General features: G+C 54.1%; 3 protein-coding genes across 3 annotated transcripts in view; 1 reads left to right on the forward strand and 2 right to left on the reverse strand.

Annotated features, from left to right (window-relative positions):
- LOC143821323 (NXPE family member 4-like) overlaps positions 1 to 5,432 on the forward strand; it is a 12,863-nt gene extending 7,431 nt beyond the window's left edge. Inside the window, exon 5 of the mRNA XM_077305153.1 lies at positions 269 to 5,432. Within this exon, the coding sequence (XP_077161268.1) occupies positions 269 to 804 (536 nt within the window). The 3' untranslated portion in view covers positions 805 to 5,432. The remainder of the gene's footprint in view (positions 1 to 268) is intronic.
- Positions 1,346 to 9,918, reverse strand: REXO2 (RNA exonuclease 2). The gene is made up of 7 exons (XM_077305154.1): positions 9,795 to 9,918; positions 8,950 to 9,033; positions 7,913 to 7,990; positions 6,009 to 6,120; positions 3,561 to 3,669; positions 2,725 to 2,778; positions 1,346 to 1,727 (listed from the first exon to the last, which is right to left on the reverse strand). Exons 1-7 carry the CDS (start codon positions 9,846 to 9,848, stop codon positions 1,598 to 1,600), a joined length of 621 nt encoding a protein of 206 aa, XP_077161269.1. The 5' UTR covers positions 9,849 to 9,918; the 3' UTR covers positions 1,346 to 1,597.
- A 1,587-nt stretch (positions 9,919 to 11,505) lies between these two features.
- Positions 11,506 to 18,380, reverse strand: RBM7 (RNA binding motif protein 7). The gene is made up of 5 exons (XM_077305689.1): positions 18,208 to 18,380; positions 16,178 to 16,340; positions 15,232 to 15,334; positions 14,821 to 14,899; positions 11,506 to 13,794 (listed from the first exon to the last, which is right to left on the reverse strand). The coding sequence occupies exons 1-5, from the start codon at positions 18,331 to 18,333 to the stop codon at positions 13,420 to 13,422; spliced, it is 846 nt and encodes a 281-aa protein (XP_077161804.1). The 5' UTR covers positions 18,334 to 18,380; the 3' UTR covers positions 11,506 to 13,419.
- Positions 18,381 to 18,781: the final 401 nt, after the last annotated feature.

Below are 18,781 nucleotides of genomic sequence, written 5' to 3' on the forward strand. Positions count from 1 at the left end.
GCTTGGGATCTGGTGTAACACTGGTGTGGCCGTATCGTCGTCACCAGGGGTCCGTCCCGTACTGAGATGGGCAGCAGGAGAAAAGAGCCCGAATTCCAGAAAGACCTTTGGTGTCAGGGCTCACTTCTACAACGGATGAGGCCCAGGTCCAAATCCCCATGACAGGAAGTTCCTGTAGGCGTGTCCTGACCCCCCCTAAACCTTGTCCCGCTTCCCTTGGCATTCCCTTGTCCTGATTCTGCGCCTTCTGTGCCTCTTTCCTTGCCAGCCCTGAAGCTCCTTGACACGCATGGGTTTGGAAAGCTCCAGAACTTGTACGCTGTGGACACAGACAGGAACATTCAGATCCAGTGGGAAAAGCACGGCCACCCCCTAATCACCGTCTACGACTACTCAGTGAAAGACCACAGGTACGTCCCGCGGGGCCTGGACCAGGTGGCAGGCGACAGAGACACGGTGGTGGTCGTTTCCCTGGGCCAGCATTTCCGTCCCTTCCCCGTGGAGCTCTTCCTTCGGAGGATGTTGAGTATCCGGGCAGCCATCCAGCGCCTCCTCCTGAGGAGCCCGGACACAAAAGTCGTCATCAAGGCAGAGAACATCCGGGAGATGAGCGCAGACCCAGAGCGGTTTGGAGACATCCACGGCTATGCCCAGGACCTGGCACTGAGGGAGATCTTCCAGGACCTCGGCGTGGGCTTCATCAACGCGTGGGACATGAGCATCGCCTACGGGGTCAACTCCGTTCACCCGCGAGAGGAGGTGATTGAGAGTCAGATCAACGTGCTTTTGGCTTATATCTGTTGAGACGGGAGTGGAAGGGGAGCCGGGGAAAAGGGCCAGTGTCAGCCTAGAGACCAGATGCGTCACCTGGAGCGGTATTTGCCCCACGCAGCCAATGCTCAAAGGATCCCTGGGCTTGCGCCTTCTACACAGAACCCCACCCCACATGAAAAAGCCCCTTTTGGAATTGAAGAATTCCTAATACCGAGGGGGAGGGGAGAGACAGGTTCCCCTGGAAAGTGGCCAAGCAGGAGAAGACCCCACCAGGCCTGCCTCTCCGGGAAGCCACGTTGGATGGGCTCTTGGGGTGACCGTGGCCAAATTATAATTTGTCAAATCTCCAGAACGGGGAAGACAGCAGGAGACTGCCTCCCTATCTTGTCACTAGCAGGCGGGGGGGGGGGGGGAACCCCATATATACGAAGAAACCCAGCAAGCCGGTAGCCACAGCTGTAGGAAACGCACAACAGCCACAGGCAAGGAGGCCGGGAAGTTTGAAGAGGGTGCCGAAGAGCAGAAGGGCAAGACGATGTCCCAACCGAAAGCAAGGAGGCGGCCCTCGCTGTCTGGCACAGTGGCTTTATTCTGTAGCAAAAGGAAGGGTCTAAATCAAACCAGAAGGGCCTCTCCAACCGCAAAAAGTTCTCTTAACGCAAGCAAGGGTGGAGGCTTGGAGGGCCGCAGCGCAAATGCAGAACGCCTGCGTGGCCCTGGCCCGCCTGGGGAAGCCGGGAGCAAGCAGGAGCGGTTGCCGGGGAGGGGCCAGGAGGCAGGCTGGCGTCTCAGACTTGGCGGAGGGGCCAGGAGAGCTGCGAGATCAACTGGAGGGGTTCTCGTTGTCCCCGTTTTCCACCAGCTTCCTTTTCTTTTCATCTGTTTTCCTCTTGAAGATGCTGTCTCTGTAGAACTGAAGCTCTTTGATGCTCTCCCGGATATCGTCAAGAGCTCTAAAGAGACATGAAGAGACATGTGTGCACTTCATTCACTCCCACATACTCACACAGGCTCAAGGTGGCCTCTCAAAGGTATGTCTCGGCACATTTTGGGCCCAAAAGCCTGCAGGTGAGCCTGGTTTGCTTGATGCCCTTTCCTGATGGGGGTCAGCACAACGGGGATTATGCTGTCCCTGAATGAATCCGTTGCCCCTGGAGGGGGTGGGGGGGATGCCGCACTGCTGTAAGCATGCATTCAGACTGGCCTTGTGGTAACTGCAGGCAGCACCGGACCTCTGGTGCCTCAAGCAAGCACTGCCTGCTGTCACTGGCCACTCGTTCTGCAGGGCCCGGGCAGGAAACGCCTCCGCAGCTCCTTTGCACATGGAGGCCACAGACCGGACAAGTGGGGTCTCTGGTGGTCCTCCACAGCTGGGGGGGGGGGGGTGTAGCATGCAGCAGAAGGAAAAGCCGTGCCTCTCTCTGCCAGGAAAGGGGAGTTCTCGTACCAGTCAAAAGCCGAAATAATGTGTTTTCGCGATAAAATCATGGAGGAAGAACACAAGAGCAAAGCAAAAAACAAAACAAAACAAAAAGCCCTTCCTGTCTTCCACAGGCAGGAAGTTTTCTCAAAGTGAGTCCGGCAATGAAATGGATCATGTCAACACCATTATTCTATGGCACCTTTCCCCAAAAGGAGGAGCCGCAGAGGCCATGCCCCAGTCCCTGTGCCCCCCACCACCCCACACCACTGGGGTTTCAATATTTACGGAACTGATCCTTTCCAACAGCACCTGTCCCACAAGGAATTGTTGGAGGTACCTTGACCAATGTCATTTCCTTGCAAATGAAGGGGTTCCTTAGCCTTATGAAAAGAACCCTGTACCTTTATCTTATTTACTTTATTTATACCCTTCCTCCCCCGCCCCCTTCTCCCCAACAGGGGACCCCAAGGGGCTCCTCTGCTGTGACCGGTGCTTGTGGAAGCCATTCCCCCCAGAGGAAGCTGTACCTGTGAGAAGCCGCCTTCCTTGGAGCAAACTCGTAATCCTCCGGGAACCAGCGCCTGCACACAGCACACACAGGGAGCCTTTCAGATCTGGGGGCCGCTTCTCCACTCTCGGCCCCCCACTGTGGGCTTGGAGGAGGCACCCACTCCTGCTCCGCCCCAAGCGAGCCCTGCCACCCCCTGCGGAAGAGCCGGGCACCCTGAAGGGGCCGATCTTCATGCAAACCAAAACCCACAGCTCCAGCCTTTGAAGAATCCGGACTGGTTTATTTACGGTCATGCAGAGCAAATCACTGTGCAAATATGAACCAGAGCGTGGTGATGTAATTTGCAGCTCCTGCACCGACTGCAGGAAATCCCCAGTTCTGACAACAGACATACGGGGAACACATCCCACAAAACGCCCCCAGGCCCACCTGACCCGTCGTTCAAAATCATCAAATGCATTCTGCTTCCCTCCCCCCCACCCCCCACAAGGACACCCCATTCTCAGGATGCGCTGCCGGGAGGGCTGCAAAGCCACCCATTGGGGGAGGGATTCCCCTCTCCAAGTCACTGCTCCTTGCCTGGCAGTGGCAGGGGGGAAATTATTAAAATCAATAATAATATATTTAAAAGTCACTGACATCACCTGAGTGAAGACATCACTTCTGGAGAATGCCTGGAAGCAACACCAGTCACTCTAGGCATCTCGGGAAACTCTATGATAAATCCACAGCGTCTGCAGCCATCCCTAGAGTGGCTGCAGTCGCGTCCAGGTATTCCCCCCCCCCCCCGAGTGCCGTCACTGAGCACGAGGAATCCCTGCCTCCCCACCCCACCCCATAGCGGTCGCTCACCTGCACAGCTCTTTGACGGTGCTCACATCAATGATTCGGTAGTGAAGGTGCTTCATGAATTGGGGCATGTGTTTGTCAAGGAACTTCTTGTCCGCGTGAACCGAGTTTCCTAAAACACACGCAAACACCCCAGTTCTGCACACGTGACACAGGAGTGGGTGGCAGGTCGTGAGGGGCCCCGGACCAGGACTCTGCTCACGGCTGTATTTTATACCTCTGCGGAGTTGCTGGCATCCAAAGTCTACTTTCTACTTGGAAATGGCGAATGCTATCTAACCCAGCAGACAGCATCTGGGGGGCAGCCCCACTGCAGACAGACACACCCCACAGGGCTCTGCCCTTCAGACAGCTCTTTGCCCACTGGGCCTTGAGGAGGAAGCCGGAAGTCATACCTCAGTTGACCCTCCTCAGAGCTCACGGAGACCTAGAACACGGGCTCTGTCTCCTGGCCAGCGCTGACCACTTCTCACTTTAGCTATGTACGGTGTCTGAAATTAAGCTACGACAGAACAGGCGATGGCTCCAAGGGGATTCTTTAAAAACCCTCCTATGAAGCGGCTTTGCTTAATAAGGACTACTCTGATGGAACGGGGGGGATCTATCCTGACCATGAAAAATGCTAATCTGAGGAAGTAACAAGACCAACGAACAGTCTGCATATGAACCAGCTGGTGTGGGTCCGTGTTGTTTTACCAACTGGATGGAAGAGATGCTACAAATAACAGTGAAACTGTGGAATTCAGCATCTTTCACAAGGGCTCCTCCTGTATCCACGGGAAGAATTGATACTGACACTCAGAGGGAGGCTCCCTTGCTAGTCCCTGCTCTGCGTTCGAACACCCGTGGACAGGGCCAGTTTCTTGAGCCTTTCCTCCCACGGACCCATGCTCCTGCCATCTTCCTCCTTCTCCACTGAACTCCTTCTCTCCCCACTCACCCCACATGAGCCTCCATTTAGGGAGATTTAACCCCCTCCCCATTTCATGAAGGTTTCAGACTTTTCTGCAAACCTGGGGTGGGGAATCCGCCAGGTTTGGAGAAAAATCTTTCAGTCAACATGGCCCCAAGTGGAAGAGTTACATCTCTATAGAAGGGACCACACCTGGATGTCAGAATATGCAACTTCTTTTAAAGCAAACTTATTCTCCTCAAGTTATCTGGGACTAACTTACGAAATGGTGGGGAAGTCTGTCCTTCATTGGAGATTTTTAGGAGGAGATTGGATGAGCACTTGTCAATGTTTTTGAAGTCCCTGAGAAGGTGGGGGGCAGGACTGGATGGATGGTCGCCTGGGGTCTCTTCCGGCTCTGTGATTCTGCTTATGGTATTCTGTGCTGCCTTTTGAATTTTCCAGAAATCTATCACTATCACAGGCCTGAAAACCTAACAGTGACCCTGCTGAGATCTGGAACTCATACAATTTAGACCTATCAAGTCATTCCACTGGGCTGATTAATAACTTATTTCTTTAGCTTTACCTAACACCTGGAACTATGCCAAGGATTCGGGAACATAAAAAAGGAAAAGATCCCTCTCAAATTGCTTTGGCTTGACCAATGTCCTTAGAATATCAGGATCATCAGGTCAATGAAGCTATAGGAGATCTATTCATTTTATTGCTGATATATGTGGGCATTACATGTCTGATAATATTAGAAAAAATATTTAAAACATGCTTTAAAGTTGTTTTACGTTCTGCTCCTAGCCTGAGGGCGGTCTCATTAACCTAATTTTGGAACCCTGAATGTCGTTTTAACGGTTTCTTACTGACAATTTTTCTGCCATCGTGGCTGTGGTTTTAACTTGGAAGCGACTCTGAGATCTCTGCAGACTAGCCCAGGCATTTTCCAAATACATTTATATACCTCTGTGTATGCGTGTGTGTGTCCATGTTCCCTTACAATTATGGGCTTTCTAAACATGAGCTGCGGGGCCAGACAAAGATATGCCCTGTCTGCCTTCCTCTTTGCTATTTTTATTGATCCTTTAGCAATCTTGATGAAATCAAATGGGAAAAACTTCTGCAACTGCTTAAGAATATCTTTGTATGCAGATGATATCACTCTAATCCTGACAAATCCTGCTAGTTCTACACAAGAAGTACTTAAGTCCCTGAGAGCTAGAGTGTAGTATCTGGTTACGAGATCACACCCCCCCCCCCCGCCTTTTTCTGCCTGTGCTATTTATGGGACCCTCCCACAGTGAAAGCCTGCTACCAAATTCTGAACCATGATGCACACACAGACAATGGTCTCCACAGCATTCTCTCTCCACAGTAAATGAGTTTAAAGAGGAATATAAGTCTGGAATTCTTTGGAGTCTTTGGACGGACCCAGCTTAGCTTTGGAGATCTGACTGGCTAGCCTGTGCCATCCAGGTCAGGGCCAAGGTGCAGTATAAATCAATGTTGTCAATCAATCACTAAAGGAAGGATGAAACGCCTCTTACCTGCTAGGGGGCAGAGCCCCGGTGGCGTCTGCTGCCGGACGAAAGACAGAAACTCGTACTCTGCCTGGCGCAGGGAGATTGTGCTTTCTTTCACCGCCTTGGTAAGGCCAGACTGCAGAGAAGGAAGCAGCCAACGTTAGGGGAGGGTCTGAAATGCTGCCCAAGATGCCCGTCGATAGCTACCCGAGAGATGGACTTCCAGGAGGGGCTACTCAAGCGGCGACTTCGCCATCCCTATCAATGAGACACCCCCCCCCCAAGAAATAAATAAAAGCAGGGCAGTCAAATGTGCATGGGGGAGAGCACACCCTTCAGGCAGGGGCGGGGGAGGGACGTGCACTTATCAACATCAGCAAGGGGGCCAGGCGGAGGCCGGGCAGAATGGCTCAAAGAGCTCCCCAGACATCAGGAACGCAGAGATCAGCACAGCCAGGAACGCAGGTCCAGGACACAGGAAAAGGAGGAGGGGAACTCCTCAGCCTCCAGGGGAAGTGCCCGGACTACCTAAACATAACAGGGTGCTGGCCGGTCCATCGAGTTCAGCGCAGTGCAGGAAAGCATGAGGGGGACTTGTGGCTTTTCTGCTCCCAACCTACGGAACCCCTGCTGAGACAGATGGATCTGCAGCCCCCTCCCAACTATCAAAAGGCCCCACACTGTGACAGGCAGGAGCATCTCCAAACCCTCCCCAGTGGCCCTCTCCATAACAATGCCCCACAGCTCTCTCCCAGTAGGGGCCCTGGTGTCTCAAGACTGCAAACTCCTGGCTCCGACATACATGACACGGCTGCTCCCACACCCACCCTGAGGCCTGCAGCTGTTTCTTCAGGACAGCAAACTAAAGTAAAGGAGCTGCCAAAATGCCTGAATTCTGCCTTTGGAAAACTCAAATGGGAGGCCAACAAAATGTCCAGCAGCTGAGCCAGAATTGTGCAAGCAGCTGGCCCCCTTGCAGGAATGCAGTCCAGAAACACGCTTTGTTTTGCAGGCAACATTTTGAGGAGGAGGGGGGTCAGTTTTTATACCCAGCTTTTCACTGCCTGAAGGAGTCTGAAAGCGGCTTACAACGGTCTTCCCTTCCTTTCACCCACAACAGACACCCTGTGAGGTAGGTGAGGGGGAGAGAGCTCTGAGAGAACTGGGATGGGCCCATTCACATCCCTCAAAGCCCAACTGAGGAACAGGGCAAGGTATCCACAACCCCAGCTGACAGGAACTCTTTCTGAGTTCTGAAAAGGCGGGCAAACGTCCATCTGAATCTGGGCTCTATCTCCACAGGGGCAGTGCAGTTTTTATTCCAACTCCTGAAAGGCTAAATTTTAGGCTGATGACCAAGCCTAGAAGAGCCCAAGTATTGCACTTTTCTTGCCTGTAGAAAAGAGTAAAAGTCCAGTGGTATCTTAAAGGCGAACTAAAATTGTGCTTTCGTGAGGGAAGGCGTCCTCTGAAGAAAGAGCCACTGCTCACGGAAGCTCCTCCCGGCCACAAATGGGCCACTCTTGAAGGTGCTGCTTGGACGCTTTTCTCCTGCTCCACGCAGACTAACACGGTTGCCCATCTTGCCTTTTCGTGACAGGAGCCCATCAACTAGACGCCCAAAACCCACTCAAGATGGAAGCGCCCAGTTTCCTGACCAAATGCTGCATTTTGCCAATGAATCCCCTCCCCAGTGGAGGCACAAAATCTTTAATACAGAACTGCACTAAAGAGAGATGAAAAGAAATAGAGCTTGTTAAAGAGCATACACATGTGTTTTTTTTCCATCTAGGGAGAGAAACAGCATTGGCTCAGTAAGAAAGCGGGGGCTCTAATTAACGTTCACCCCCCCCTCCCGCAACGTTAAAAAGGGCCCCAGGACCATCTATTTCCCTGAAGAACCCGAGAAGCAGCTGCAGCCCCCTCACCTTCCCGTGATGCTCTTGGCACCAGTCTGACATGCCTTCCAGCAGCTCGTCCGGCTGGTTGATGATCAGGTTGGGCCCCTGCCAGGGAGGAAGAGACAAGAACAAGAGGCTGGATTGAGGCTCTGCAGCAGAAGAAGGGCAGCCTGACCTCCCCTTCAAAGCAAGCCCCCCAAGTGTCACTTTCCCCCAGGGCAAGGTCAGATTCTGAAGGGCTCCCGGGCATGGCTTGAGGCTGTGGCTCAGTGCCAGAGCACATGCTTGGCCTGCAGAAGGTCACCCCCCCCCCCCCCGCCAGCCAGGCCCAGATGCCTTCAGGTGAGCGGAGGGTTAAGTCCTTCTCCCAGGTGCCACGTCACTCCGTCAAATGTAGACGAAAGCCCAGCGGCCCCTTTAAGACCTACAAAGTTTTATTCAAACATTTAGCCCAGGGCTTCAGGCCCCTTCCTGTCCTGCAAATGTCGGCAGGGTAAGTGGTCTAAAGTAAGACATCCGGTAAAGTGCAACAGCTACTGAATGAGCAGAAGAACAGTTGCCTGGTGTGGTGTGCATGCCTGCAAATCTTCTTCTATCCGTCTAGAATAAAGCTTAGTTGTCCTTAAAGGTGCTCTAGCTGCACACCAGCACAGCCACGCACCCCCCACCCCCGAATTACGTCCATTCAGGATCTCACAGGCCAGAGTCCTAAATGTATTTATTGCTTTGATTTATACACTGCCCCTCCCAGCAAGTGGGCTTGAAGGGATTTGTGGTGATAAAACCTTGTTATCCACCTTGAGTCAGCGTGCCGGGCAAGAAACGTAAATAGTAATAGTAATAATAATAAAACCCCACAAGAAACACAGAAAAAACCCAGAACAGCCCTCTGGCCCCCCTCAACCAGAAGCACGTGTGGCTTTAGCCTCAAAGTGCCTTCCTAAAAAACCACCACCTGCTGGGGGGCCAGGGCTTCCTGCCCCAGCCGTCCTCTTTTGAACCTGCAGAGCCATTGGCCAGGCCCTGGAGCCGGCCGTCTTGCCAAGCATGCCCACGCCACCTACTTCTGCCAAGACGTTCAGGTCGGAGTCGGTGATGAGGCAGGCCATTTCCAGGATCTGGTCCTTCTCTATGTCCAGGCCGGTCATCTGGAGCAAAGCAACAGGTCAGAGAGCCAGGGAGGGAGGGAGGGCCCTTGATGGGCTCCCTGGGGACACAACAGCCGCAAGCAGGGGGAAGCCGCCCCAAATGTCCCAGGAGGCCCCCAAAGGGCCCAAACCTTCCTGTAGCGCTGCAGCCCCAAAGCCCGCTTGAGTGACCTCTTTTCTTGGAAGCTCAGGGGACCACGACAGGGACATTGGTGCCCCTCACCGTCCTGAGGCAGAGCATCTGTGTCCAGCCGGTCACCCGGCTGAGCGAGGGATGGCTTCCGCCTCCATCCAGAGCACAAAGGCCACCCGATTCCCGAGGAGAGCAAGGGCATGCGCTGGGCTTGCCAAGGCTGCGAGGCACGAAGCGCCCCAAAGCCTCCACGTTCCGAGGCAGTCTACCCTCCACTTCCAGGGGGAACAAAGTGCGCGCATCTCCCAGGAGGTTCCCCGCCGGTCCCTCTTGAGGGGCGGATCCTGCAGCTGCCGGGGGACGCGGACTCCGCCCCCAGCCAGCCCCACCCGGCAGCGCCTCACCCCACGCCGGTGCCAGCTCCGGGCGGGAGGTCCCCAGGGGACACCTGGAGGTTGGCTGTGCGGCCGCCGAAGCAGGCGCCTTCCGGTTGCCAACTCCAGGTTGGGAGTTCCTAGGGGGGCATTTCTCCCAGGGGGAACTGCAGACCCGGGAGGGGGATTTCCCGGCGCGGCCGGGAGGCTGGCAACCCCTGCGTAGCCCTCCCCCTTGCGTGCACGTGGCTCACCTCCAGGTCCACCCAGACCATCCGCTGACCCATCGCGGCGCCGGCCTCGGCCATGCCCCGCTCGCCCCACCGCCCCGGCCCCCGCCCGGCCGCCCGCCCCGCCAGCTGCGCCCACCGCCAGGCCCGGCCGCCGCCGCCGCTCTGCATCCCCCGCACCACAACTCCCGGCAGCCACCGCGCGGGCCCCGGCTCCACCGCAACGGCGCCTACTACGCGTGGCCTGCCGGGAGGCGTAGTCCGCGCGGAGCATGCCGGGGGCTGTAGTCCCTTCCGCGCAGCTGCCCGCCCCGGCGGCGGGTCGCCCCTCCAAGCCCCTCTTCCCTTTGGTAGCTCACGCTGGGGCCGCCCCTCGCCCGGGCCTGTAAACAAGCGCCTCCCGACGGATCCCTGAAAAAAGCTCCAGGCGCGGCCGGGAGATCTCCAGCTGTCCAGACGGGAGGAAACGGTGGTGCGGGGGAGCTGCCATTCTCTCCCCGGGGGACTCATCCCTGTAATTTTATTATTTATTTAGGGCATTTTAAACCAATTAAGTGATTTCAGAACAGTTTGAAGTGACAATATCACAGTCCAGACCATCCCCTTCGCCCCCAAAAACTCAAAGATGCCCAACGGGAAAATCTGCAATGAGCCAGTAGCAAGGACTGGACATCCATTAATTATGGTGTTAATGATTAATGTGACGTCATAGTATTTTAACAAGTTTAATTTTAATATATAAATATTCTTGTATTGTGAATACAATATATAGATTGCATAAATAACAACAATAAAGAGATCAGTTGTTCCCCTGCAGAAAACGGCTCCTGCTTCAGGGGCCAGGCTGCACGGTGTTCGACCCCGCTGAGGTCTCTTCCCTCCCCAAGCCCACCGCCCAATCTCCAGGACAGCCTCATGACATGTGCCTGGACAGGAGAGGGAGGCAGACCTTCCGCCTGCCTGTCTCTTCCTGATAAATAGGCTTAAAACCCTTGGGGCATCCCAGGCTTTTGAGGGAGACCAGGGAATATCAAGCTGTGGGATGGGGACCCTGTAGGGTTTTTTTTCCCCATGACGAGGGCTCACGTGGGGCTGACATGGCTGCCAACCACCAGGGAGGCCCATTCAAATTGGCCAGACTTCACATTGCCCTCCAGACCAGGGAGATCCGTTTCCTGAAGAAAACGCCAGCTTGGTGGATGGACTCTAAGGCAGGGGTAGTCAACCTGTGGTCCTCCAGATGTTCATGGACTACAATTCCCATGAGCCCCTGCCAGCATTTGCTGGCAGGGGCTCGTGGGAATTGTAGTCCATGAACATCTGGAGGACCACAGGTTGACTACCCCTGCTCTAAGGCACAGTGCCCTGGGGAGTTCCTTCCCCTCCCCAAACTCCAGGAATTCCCCAAAACAAAAAGCTATTCATTAACGGGTCCAATGCCGGACCCCACCAGAACCCAAACCCAAATGTACGTCATCGTCCACCGAGAAGTCTCCACTCTTGGCCTGGCTCAGAACGGGTGGCGGGACTCTGCCACGGAGCAGCCTCACGTGGCACTGCGCATGGCTTGTTTAGAGGCTTGTGGGACACTTACGTGCGGCCTGCACGCCATGGGACCAAGGAGACCCCGTGGAGCTAAGCTGCATTTTGGATGCCCGAGCTGAATCCTGCGACTGTTTGCCAAGAGAGGGCCAGCCATAAATTCAGCCCGGAGGAAACTTTGCTTACTCCAAAATTTGATTTAAGTGTAAGAGTTTATTCTTTGTCAAACTATATACAGCCTACAGCAAGTGCAGTGTTTAATGCTCTGGACAGTATTGCTTGGTAACATTTCAAACAGTATAAATATTTTTGAACAACATAAACATTTCTAAACAGATCATTGTTTTTAACCATCCATGCCATAAGAATAAAACTTAAGCGAGTCGCAGCGTTGGGGGAAAAAATTAGTTCCCCTGGTATCTGTTCAACCAAAATACTATAAATTGGAATAAAGACAGCCCTCCAAGCAGACAACACGAGGGGGATTGCTGGCCTGAGAGGAAATGTCTGCCATGGGGGGCGGGGGGGGGAGGTGCTGAAAGGTTCCCAGAAGCCACATTTCAGGGTGGCTTGCTTCATCCAAACGGGTTCCAGCGGAAGACAGCTGCAGTGCCAGCCTGAATACTTTTATCTGCTGAAAAAGACAATCCCAGCATACATCTGAAAATGCCGCCTGGCGCTTACTCTTTTGGGAAGATAAAACTTAAAGCCCTTCTCCAACCAAGGCATTCAGATACTCTGAGATACTCAGATACTCTGACCCAGCTGAGGCTCAAAAGAAGGAAGGCCTGGCAAAGTACACTGGGACCATCTGAAAGATTTCCTCCGGATTTTGATATTTATTTTTTTAAGAACCTGGCACCCTAAGGCTACAAAATCCTATGTATACATTCTAAGAAGTTAGCCTGAGTGACCCTGGGTTCATCACAGTGACCACACGGAGATGTTTCTGAAAAGGGAGAAATCATAGTTGTGTACATGTGCAACTGCATGTGTACATGCGCAAACACATTTTGATTCAATGGGCAACCCCTAAGAAAGAATGATTTCCCATAAACTCTGGTATTGGCCCTATAGTTTGATCGGATTATAGATCTGTTCCAAAGTCAACCTGCAGCGGTTACACTGCAATCACAAGAAAAGTTTCTATAATCGCAGCCAATTGGTTCCAATGGGTTTGCGCTGCAGGAAGTCTGCTTAGGATGCACACCAAACGGCAAAATGCTTGGTCACCAGGCTCCATGCATTTCAAGGCGAGAAACTACCATTAAACACTTACCGTCCTCCTGCTTTGCATTAAATAAAGATCTTATTTCTCTGCTTTGTCATACAAACAAGTTCTTTTTTTTATTTTAAATACAGAAAAGGGACACACAAGAGGGAGGCAAGCATTTCCTGAGATATTTTTAAAAATCATTTACAAGACTTGGAAAAACATTTTTGTGGGATACTGCAGGCTCGTTCAATTTAAAAGTCAAGGGACTCCGAGGAAGCAGCTGGAAAAATGATTAACACCTCCTTCAGGACAGATTAGCGAATCCGCTCCTTCCACCTCTCTAAGCCGGATCCTTAATACAGCAGCTGCTCAAAAGCTATGTTGTCTTCTGGCAGGCAAACACTGACTCCAGCACCCTGACAGGCCACGGAACACTTCGCTCCGTGGAGGTCTGTCACACCACTGCTACTCACACCAGCATGGATGCACACTCTGTTCACACGCTACAAAAATACCAAAATCAATTTTTAAAACGTAACAAACCAGGCAGAGCTGTTTTTGATATAAAACTACGATTCTATTCTTTTTCATTTAATTTGTTTTCTTTTAAAGGGTGGCACACCCACACCCCCCCCCCGTGTTTTTTTCTTCTGCCTAACCCTCGAGGGGAAGGTTAATACAATTAGAACAAAGCCATCGCTCTCCAAACCATACTGTAGTCGTTGAGATCTGTAAAAAATGATTTTAAAAAGGTAACTCCTGAAGTTACTGTCTACCAGGTTTCTGTAAAAAAAAAACAAAAAAAAAACACAGCCTACTTCTTATCTTAAAAGGGAATAAGAGCCCAAACTCTCCCGGGCAAAGTTATTTAAAATCCACTCTGAATACTCGTTAGTGGCGGGAGGGGCGCCACTTGCCGTCTCTGCCGCTCTCCCTGCGGTTGTCGTAGTCGTGACTCCAGCCTCCGTAGCTCCTGTCGTCGGGGCCGTACTCCTCCCGGCCCCCGCGGAAGGGGTGCTCGGAGCCGCAGTTGCCGAGCCGCGGATGCTCCCAGCCGTGATGCCGGCTGTCGGCCTGATACGGATGGGTGCTGACCCGGTTCTTGCGCTGTGCCGGTCCCCCCTCTGGGCGCCACGACATCGGCAGGGCTGACGACTGGCTGTAGCTCGGCTGGTGCCCTGGAGAAGCGAAGCCCGACGGCTCCGACTGCGGAGAGCCCTGCCTTCCGCCGTACTGCGGCTGCTGCTGCCACAAAACACTGTTCATCTAGAAGGAGACGCGCTCCATTAGGAAGGGCCTGCAACACGCTTGAGAGGAGGACTATCTCTGAACTAACTGCAACATCCAGAATGGACCACGGCGCGGTTGGTCTAGGGTAGTTTCCTGCCCCCAAAACATCTCTCTGTGCGGTGAGGAAGACAGTCTCCTGGCCATCGGAAAGGCAGCTCACCAGCCATCAGGAGGAGCCGTCTCCCTGCAGAAACCTTTAAAATACCTCCTCAGAGTAAAATTTAGATTATTTCCAGAATTGTTTTGTGCCCCAGGCATTTGGGGGGCTCAAAAAGAAAACTGTAGATAGCTGAACTTGGGGGGCACCGTTTGTTCGTGCGCAAGAAAAAAAGGCTAGAGCAAAACAGCTACAGACCCAAGTCTCTCTACGTTTTGGCAAGTGGGGAGGTGTCGCCAGGGTGGGAATTCAACACAGATCAGACCAACCGGAGACTAAAGGGGAGAAAACCCCAAACACTACAAACCCAACCTTTAGAGAACTCTAGTGGATAAACCTCAGGAAGGAAGACAGGAAGCTCTGGCCCCCTTCCTGGCCTTCTGCAAATGACGCAAAACTGAAGTACTCCAGAGGACCGTTCTGCCCAAGGCGCAAGGCTGCACTGTACAAAACAAGCTTTTACAAGCTTCCCTGCATAAACAGTTAGGGACTGTGCTCAACTCTGCTGCGTTTCAGCTTATTGTCAGCTGGATTTATGCAATTCCTGCATTGCTTGATGTGCCATGGAAATGCTTATGCTCTGCTTCAATTCTTTCTGGGGGTTCCAGACTTTAAAAACCTTTATGCATCAGTTAACAAATGCCCCCTTCTGTACTGACTCACTCTGCGTAACCTGCCTGGAGTCCCTGGGAGAAAGGCGGCTGACAAAGGCTCACCATACGGCCCTGTTCTCACAGCAGCTCTGTGAGCCTCTGCAGTTTCTCTCAGCCCTTGTTCAATGGCCCCTCCCTCCCATGCGCCCCTGGGCAGCCGCTGGAAGTGGTCCTGTTACAAAAAGCTCTCACCACTGCTTGCCGCTGGAGGGTATCGGAAGACGAGAAGGATCTCTGCACCACCGGCCCGCTGTCCACGCTCCTCTCGTACCTACCAAACGAAGACCACAAATCAGACCTGCTGGAGCTTCCAAGGGCACACAGACACGTGTCTCGTGTGACAGGGAGCAGTCAAGCTGCACCACACAGGTCAGGAAAACTCCATCGGGTGACATTTAGAAAGGCACATTTATTTGCGTAAGAAGAGCTGCCCCATTTCTGCCGATTCCCCTCCCCTCCCCCAGAAGCCTGGCAGAAAAGCTCCGTTTTGAAGGCCCTACGGAACCGTTTGATTTTCATCCCGCTTCAGGGCAGAGAAGAACGGTCAAGAAGGAAGCCGGGGCTCACGCACACAAGGCCCCAAAATGACCACACAAAACATACCTGTTGCAACTGGGCAGCAACTGTGATGCACTGGAGGGGCTTCCATTAGCAGACCCCTGCTGGGAATAAGGTGAGCCGCCATCCTGAGAAGCATGACTGCTCCCTAAAGATGAAGAACATTGGTTGGGGAAAAGAGAAACCCAACTCCCACAAGTTTCTCAGGCCCAGATGGAGCAGGAGCTGAGGGAAACCTAGGCGCATGCCTGAATTGGCTGCAGAGGATCACCCCAGAGAGCCACCCCAGCACACCAATGGTGTTCCAAAACAAGGGCGCAACCCCCCGGAATACCCAGTGGTGAAGATGCAATCAAGGTGCAACCGCGCCAGACAGGAAGCTCCGCAGTTAATTGCAATCTCGTGCCAGAGCATCAAGAGCTCCCCAGGTGGAGAAGCCAAGTATTCCCAACACGCAGCCTAAATAATCCCAGCGCAGCAGCGACAAGGGTGTTGCAAAGAGATGAAATCCAGCAGATCGCAGGGAGTTACTCATGTGCTCTATGTACACCCGAGATCAGCCCCCAGAATCTGCTTCGGCCCTGAAGCTCAGAGTTCAGACACCACTCAAGTAACACAGAATCATTTGGGCCGTGTGTAAAATGCATTTCTTTATCATCAGAGAATTTCAGAATACGCTCTCTCTTGCTTCTAAGTATATAGGGTGGGAGAGCCTAGCCAAAACGTGGTGTTTTGTGTCAAGCGATTCATGGATGCTGCTTCTCCTTGAGTGCATTTCACTCTTGCATCTGGATAAGCTCAGTAGCATTCGTGAGTACGGGATGTGAAATGAGGGGGGGGGGGATTTTATTGATGTTTCTTATTGGTTTAATTTGTAAGCCACCCCGCACTCCATGAGGTAAATACAATAGGAGTTTGCAGTGGCAGCAAAGAGACCACAAGGCCCCCAGTTCTGCCCTGTGCTGAGTTGCTTTAGATACCCCACGGATACCTGATCGGAACTGAATCTTGAGAGGTCTTCCAAAAAGCTTGATGCCGTTGAGCAGACTCATGCCGTAGGGGACGGACTCTTCATGTTTGAAGTTCACAAACGCAAACATCTTGGGCTTCCCATCCCTGTCCTTCGGGATCTTGACTTTAATGACCGGCCCTGCCTGCAAGCCAAGGAAAAAACAGGGCTTGTTTTAGGAAAGAAAGAGAGCTGGTGTGGCTGGTCAGCATGTTGGACTGGTACTCGGGAGACCTGGGTTCAAATCCCCGCTCGTGCCAAGGAAGACTGCTAGGCGACCGTGGGCCAGTCACTCTTTCAGCCTCTCTACCTCACAGGGTTGTTCTGGGGATGAAATGGAGGAGAGGAGATGGATGTAAACTGAATTGGGTCCCCGAGAGAGGCAGGGTTTAAAGGAGTTCAAGAAGCTTATTTAGTTGCCTGTGCCTTTGCTGAAAAGGTGAACTAGCTGCATGCAACAGACCATCGTGGCCTAAAATGATCCCAAGGCCAATTGGCTCAATGCTTGCTATTTTATGAACCTTCTCCCCGAATCTGCCCTCCCCACTGGGGCAGAAGAGGTGCTGTACAGGCATCCCCTGAAGTGGGCATGCAGAGGGCAGAAAAGCCCACACCCTCACAGGAACCTTAAGCCATGACGGCAGGCAGAAGGAGCCGCAGCCTTGTCCCTGGGAAACAGGCAGAAGGGTGATAAGAACAGGAGGGAAGCCAGGCTGGATCCGGCCAGTGGCCCCTCCAGTCCAACCCATGTGTCCCACAGGGGCCCAAACCCAGGAGCTCCACTGGCGGGGCCAGAGTTCCAGAAGCTCTCCCACTGTGGACCCCCAAACAGCAGGACGACACAGCGTCCCTGCCCAGACATAGGAGCACAAGAGAAGCCAGGCTGGATCCGGCCAGTGGCCCCTCCAGGCCAACACTCTGTGCCACACTGTGGCCAAAGCTCAGGGGCCACCAGGAGGGCCAAATGCAGGAGGGCCAAATGCACTGCAACATTCCTCCCTCTCATGTCAGCCACTCTCCCCCCCCCCACTACAGCTGCATTTCCACAACAAAAGGGGGATCCAGGAGTTCGGAGTGCGAAATCAGCCTCACTGCTCAGATGTTTCCCAACACTGGCTTTCTGCGGTTTCTAATGTGTGGCCATCATTGGCGGGGGTGGGGGGGGGGAGGGTCTGGGCATGATGTCTGAACCAAAGGAAAACCCAATAAGTGTCCAGGGGCACCTTTAAGACCAACAAAGATTTATTCTAGGCATGAGCTTTTGAATGCGCACGCTCTTCCTCAGACTGTTGCTCTTGGGCAACACTGAGCTAGTTATTCTAACCTACCCCGCAGGGTTGTTCTGAGGACAACCTGGGAGAGGACAGCCCCACTGCACTTTGTGCTCCCTGAAAGAAGAAAGGGACATCTGGGCACATGTGAAATGAAGTCCAGCCAAACTGCAGGAGCAGCACGGAGCAGTGGTTAGAGCACCAGGCTAGGCTCTCAGAGAACCAGGTTCAAATCCTGCCCTGCCGGGGGAACTCACTGGGTGACCCCGGGTTGCTGTGAGGGCAAAACAGAGGGCAGAACAAGGCAAGCCCCTCATTTTTGGGGGGACGGGGGTCGGCGGGGCAAAAACGAAGCACAACAGAGGGAGAAACCTGAACGACCAGCCAGGAGAGCGCCGGATGAGCTGCCCACCGACGCCAGGCCCGATTCCAGGGCGCCAAGGTACACTGCCTCTGTGCAGGGAGGCTCTATGCTGCCCCCAGGCGGGCAGGCAGTGGGGAGCCCCTCCCAGAGAGCTCCTGTGCCCGCAGCCCGGCCCGAGAGGGCAGGAGGGGAACCGCTGGGTCTTATGCGCCGCTTTTCCCTACGGGGAGGCTCCCCCTCCTCTCCCCACAACGGGCGGGGCCGAGAGAGCTCTGGAAGAACTGCTCTTTGACAACAGCTCTCAGAGAGCCGGGGGGGCCGCCCGTGGAGGGGCCCGGCCCGGCTCCTTCCCTCCCTCCGTCCCGCGGGCGACGCACCTGGAGGAAGAGCTCGAAGAGGAGCTCCTCGGTGGCGCGCGGGTCCAGGTTGCCCACGAAGAGGGTCCGGTCCGCCTCGCCCGCCGCGGCGCCCATCGCCCGCCCGCCCAGCTCCCTCGGGCGCATGCGCGACGGAAGCGCCGGCCGCTCGCGGAACGCTTTGTGCCCTCACTGACTCCACGGCGCATGGGCAAGCGCAAGCGCCGGCCCGGTCCGTGCGCACGCGCATCGGCTCGGCCCGCCCGCTTCTGGCCTCGCTTGGTGGATTGCGCAGGCGCGTCCTCTTCGTAGCCGCTGCTCTCTCTCCTGCGTTTTTTGGGGAAGGCATTCGCTCGCGCTTCTCCTTGCCCCGATGTCAGAGTCTCCGCCGGAAGGACCCCGAGACGGCAAGCGGGGAGGGTCAAAACACTAAAGGCGCCCCGGACGCGACCGTCGTCCTGCCCCCTGCAGCTGCCCGAGCCCAGCCCGACCCGCGCATTTGCTTCCTCGCTTGTTCTCCGGGGACCCCGTCTGAGCCAACCCCACCCCCGTTCGCTTTAGGCGGTGTAGGAGTGCACCCGCTGTGGCCCTGTGT

Source organism: Paroedura picta, chromosome 12 (assembly GCF_049243985.1).
Source record: "Paroedura picta isolate Pp20150507F chromosome 12, Ppicta_v3.0, whole genome shotgun sequence".
Lineage (NCBI taxonomy): Eukaryota > Metazoa > Chordata > Lepidosauria > Squamata > Gekkonidae > Paroedura > Paroedura picta.